Source organism: Engraulis encrasicolus, chromosome 18, assembly GCF_034702125.1.
Source record: "Engraulis encrasicolus isolate BLACKSEA-1 chromosome 18, IST_EnEncr_1.0, whole genome shotgun sequence".
In the NCBI taxonomy this organism is placed as follows: Eukaryota; Metazoa; Chordata; class Actinopteri; order Clupeiformes; family Engraulidae; genus Engraulis; species Engraulis encrasicolus.
Window position 1 is genome coordinate 11,419,354 of NC_085874.1, and position 5,000 is coordinate 11,424,353.

A 5,000-nucleotide genomic window follows, 5' to 3' on the forward strand; every position below is an offset into this window, starting at 1 on the left:
ACACGACACGATTCGCTGATCGATGATAGGCCTGTTTGCCTGTCACTTACCCTTGAAGTTGCTGAGTCCCCCCCACCCCATTTTGTTGCCATATCTTGTATTTGGTGGCTTGCCAAGTATGTAGGCCTACTGTGCATACGCGTTTACTAAAAGGAATCATTCCTCAACCTGGAGCTCTAGTGTCTGTCACCTGTGAGGTGATGTGTCTTGTGGAAGTACTGTCAAGACTTCAAACTGCAGATGTGAGGACAAAAAAATATGACAGTAGCACGATGGAGTGCTTTCTGAACCTCGAGAACGCTTTTCAAAACACTAGACTGTGCGTTTGACTTTTTCAGTCTCGACAAAAAGGTTCAAAGGTCAACCCCCACTGGTTTTCTCTCCACTTAGGCTGGCTGCCTTACACCTTGCTGAAAACACACACAGCCAGTTCATACTTACATGCTAACTAACAAACCAACACACACACACACACACACACACACACACACACATGCACGCAGGCACGCACACACACACTGGCGCACGCACACACACACACACTTACGCACACACACGCACACACACACACACACACACACACACACACACACACACACACACACACACACACACACACACACACACACACACACACACACACACACACACACACACACACACACACACAGACTTACACACACATATGCACACACACAGAATTACAGCACACTCAGTCTTATACACCCATACACACTTATCATAGGGTTGTAGACCTACTTGCAGTGAAAGGGACTTGATTGTACTGTTAAACCATTATGTAGTCTGTTCTGCAGTTTGATCTTGTCTCCTTAGCTGAATCACGCCAGGAATTTGAAAGAAATGTCTTTTGTTAAGTGCCAGTTTGGTATGCTCTGTCCATTCTGTCAGTTCAGAGAAAAAAAAAGCGTTTTGGAAGTTTGTATACCGTTTAGCCTTGCGCCTTTTCCGCACCTATGGTCAGTTTGTACCATAAATGTTTGTACACTATAATTAGAATGTTACATATTTATACATCTGGAAATGTGTCCTTCAAAATGTTGTGAAAGTTCATTCTTTCATTTATTTAATTTGCTTTCAATGCTGGGTAGAATTGCAGAAACAAATTAAGCTGTACTTTCTTTCTGAAATGTTTTATGAAGTTTAAGTGGGCAAGTTGCTTCTAGTGGTAAGCTGTTGCGTCTTCAGTAATGCTTTGACTGATTCCGTAATTTTAAAAAAAATCTGTACTTCACTGAATTAGGATTTATAGCAGTGCTAGGACGCACACTTTCAGGTTATTAATATACATTCGTGTAATAAGCTATAGTTGTTATATTATGAAAATGTTTATGTCTTTTAGTGAGGTTTAACTATTCAGTATACGTGAGATAATTGAAAAGTAACCATTCTGTTGTCATTTTGGACAGGGATTCGTTTTTGACAAGACAATCTGAAACTGTAAAATAAAAGTTTTATAGTTAATCATTGTCTTGCTAATTGCCATTTCCAGAGATGATTCGTGATTTAATACTACCAGTTGATTATTTGTTTTAAATGTTTTCCTTGCTTATGCTTACGTAATACTAGGCAAATCAAAAAAAGTTTCACTTCGTCAGATGCGTCTCGTGTGTGCGCTGCTCATACTACCGCCCAGTGGGCGCTGGGGTTTTCCTCGTGCGCCAAGGAGCGAAGGGAGGGGAGGTGAAGCGAACCACAGAAAAGAAAGAAAGTTTATGCGAGGCGAGACATTTCCGGTCCTGTGACTTATCAGGTGGTTGTTGAGTTAGAGAGGAGAGGAGTGGGGCACTGTGCGAACCGCTCCCGTACCACCTACTCGCCGGCCGTTTGCATCGTGTGACCCCTCAACTAAACCATACGAAAGGGGAAGAAGCAGCAACTTTTTTGAAAGTGTGAAACTTATTTTCTCTCAACTGTCAATAGGAGCTGTTTTGTGCAATGGCCGGAGGTTCAGTAACGGAATGTAAAGAGTACTTGTTTAAAGTGCTGGTCATTGGAGAACTGGGAGTGGGGAAGACCAGCATCATCAAGCGATACGTTCACCAACTTTTCTCCCAACACTACCGGGCAACAATCGGCGTGGACTTCGCGTTAAAAGTGATAAACTGGGATAGTAAGACCCTGGTCAGACTGCAGTTATGGGACATCGCAGGTAAGAGTGTCTCCCCTGACTGGAACCATTTACCAATGTGAACTGACATCAAACGGGCAGTTATTTTACGCGGCCCATTTAGGCTATTCGATGTCCATTCGGAGCCTTTTCTTGTGATTCTGGTAGGCCTATGGAAGATAAGACTGGAGTTTGTCTGTCCCTCCGTGGTAGATTGAGAGGAGGGATAGAGCCTATCGCAGAATTCCATTCTCGAAATGTCATGTCACGAGTTATGGAGCCCTATAACAAGAAAACACGTGCCGTTTATTATTCTCCGCTGAGGTGGTGGTGGTTAGGGCGCTGGGTCGTTATGCGTGCATATTAAATCCAAAGTAGGCTACGATTTTTATTAGCCTACCACTTGCATGTAGGGTAGGCTCTTGTGGTCCAAAAGCTGAGCTAAGCGGAGGCAGTCATTTCTGTGTTTTGGTGCGGTGGTGATCACGTTAGCGGAGATAAAAAACTCGAAATGTAGGTCATGTTATCAGGCACTACGCCAGTAATGAAAAAAAGAAAGGAAGGTGGGAGGGGCTTTTTTTCAGTTAAAGGGTTTAGTAGAAAGTTACAAGCGTTGCAGGCACAGACCCAGAGGTAATGGTAAGTGCATACAATCAAAAGCCGTCTCCAAGTCCCATGGGTCTCCAAATCCCTGCAGGTTGAATCACTTTGGCAAGCTCGTGCGAAAGTCTCGCGCAGTCGCCACTCACGCGCTTCACCTGTTCTATCTTCACTTATCTCGAGCTCACAGCCATAGTCATTAGGCCCACTGCATTAGTGGGGTTCAAATACAGTAGTGGGCTATATCAAAATTGTGCACCAAATAGGCCTACCACAGTCTATACTTAGTTTGTAATGGTGCCTTAAGAACTACCTCAAATGAGAGGCAAAACTTGTCAATAACAGAAAGTATCTGATGTATAAAGTTCATGGATGTAACCATTGAAATGTGTAAATCAGTGGTTCCCAACCTTTTCCAACTTGGGGCCCACTTAACATTTTCACAAATGTTCGGGCCCTCATCTGAACCTGTAAAGTAACAATAAAATGCAGCAACAGCAACACGCACAAAAACATGATTTTTGATTTTTAGAAAATGATTTCAAGGCCCACTTGGAATACCTTCAGGGCCCACCAGTGGCCCCATGCCACAGTTTGAGAATCAGTGGTGTAAATCATAACTTTTTCTCAGATTGCTGAATCCGTGCCCTACTGTTGCACAAGAGTGGTTTCATAACTATGACACCACAGGGTTCAGATTGTCACTCACAGACACAACATGTGGGTGGGGCTTCAGTCAGGAACAGTGCGCTGTACAGTAGGCCCATTCCATTCCATCTCAGGTTAAACAAGTTCTGAATGCCGGTCAGCTGTGCAGCGGGTGAACACTCATTTCTATGTGCTTTACTGTAGAATTCTCTCTCTTCCTCTCTCTCTCTCTCTCTCTCTCTCTCTCTCTCTCTCTCTCTCTCTCTCTCTCTCTCTCTCTCTCTCTCTCTCTCTAGCACACATACACAGACAGACACACACACAAGCACACACACACACACAGTTCACAGACGCGACACACATTTTCAGAGGTGAAATACCACTTTGATTAATTCTTCTAAAGCTGATTTCTTCCACTGTATTATTGTATTAACTGTGAAAATGGGCATGGTGTTTTATTTCTCTCTCTCTCTCTCAGAGATTTCAGGCTTTCCATATAGCAATATGGAAATGCGATTTCATAATTAAGCAGACATTTGCTATATCTTGCCATTAAGTTACTGGTGGTCAGGCTCACTTCATCAAATTGACTGTGTGTGGCCCCTGAACAGAAATGAGTTTGACACCCCTGAGATTAAACAGTGCACTTACGGTGTTACATTGATGCGTACCACACATAGTGTGCCATTAAATTGGCAAACTGTGACTTACTGTACGCGTGCAGGAGGCCAATGACAAGGCTGTTTTGGAGCAGGTGGACTGGACAGAAGTGTCACAAGTAAAAGTACAACAAAACGTATGGCATGATAACACCAGCACGTGACATTGCGTAGCTGTCTCATGAGTGATCCCATTGTACCTGTGATGAGGTGGATAGACTTTGACGCTACTGAAGAGAGTTCAAAACCTAAAGAAATCTCACAAATTTGATCCAACCAGTGCAGAAACAGGTAACTTACTTTACATTGGTCTGCAGTAACTGTAGGCTATACCAGTTACTCAGTGAAGTTTCTGGTGTCGGAAGGAAACTGGCAGTTTTTTTTTTGACACCTATGCAGGTGAATGATGTGGATGCAGTTTGTAGGGAAGGACAACTAGTCTTAAAAATGTAATTGAATTCAACAATCGTTACCATTACGGAAATTGTGAGTGATCATGGCTAGTTGGTTGTTAAGTGATGCACATGGCAACTAGTTGTTATATTCCACACACACACACACACACACACACACACACACACACACACACACACACACACACACACACACACACACACACACACACACACACACAGCCACATTGGTTATGTGAATGATATGCTGACTTGGCAGCATGTGCTAGTTAATACATCACCTTCATGTGGCAGTGGCTACGTAGCCCCTTTGCGCAGATGGGCCCGCCAGGCCAGGCCGGTTCACGTTTCGTTGGAAAGACTCAACTACTTCATCATAATAACACTGTTATGACATTGCAGAGTAACTTATTAAGTGTCAGTCACTCCAATTTTGAGGACAATAAGGTTATAACATTGGCTCGGGGCAGAGGGGTTAAACGGGTCATTAGCAAGACTGCTTCCGCTGTCTGTGGGCTGAAATGTTGTGGCCACCCAACCATGTCGATTTTC

The 5,000-nt window shown here is 43.6% G+C and overlaps 1 protein-coding gene across 2 annotated transcripts in view; it reads left to right on the top strand.

The window, feature by feature from the left end:
• Nucleotides 1–1,714: 1,714 nt before the first annotated feature.
• rab32a (RAB32a, member RAS oncogene family) overlaps nt 1,715–5,000 on the top strand; it is a 49,602-nt gene continuing 46,316 nt past the window's right edge. Inside the window, exon 1 of one of the 2 annotated variants that reach the window (XM_063223023.1) lies at nt 1,715–2,170. In XM_063223023.1, the coding sequence (XP_063079093.1) occupies nt 1,957–2,170 (214 nt within the window). In that variant the 5' untranslated portion in view covers nt 1,715–1,956. The remainder of the gene's footprint in view (nt 2,171–5,000) is intronic. The other variant, XM_063223022.1, reaches the window with a different exon arrangement.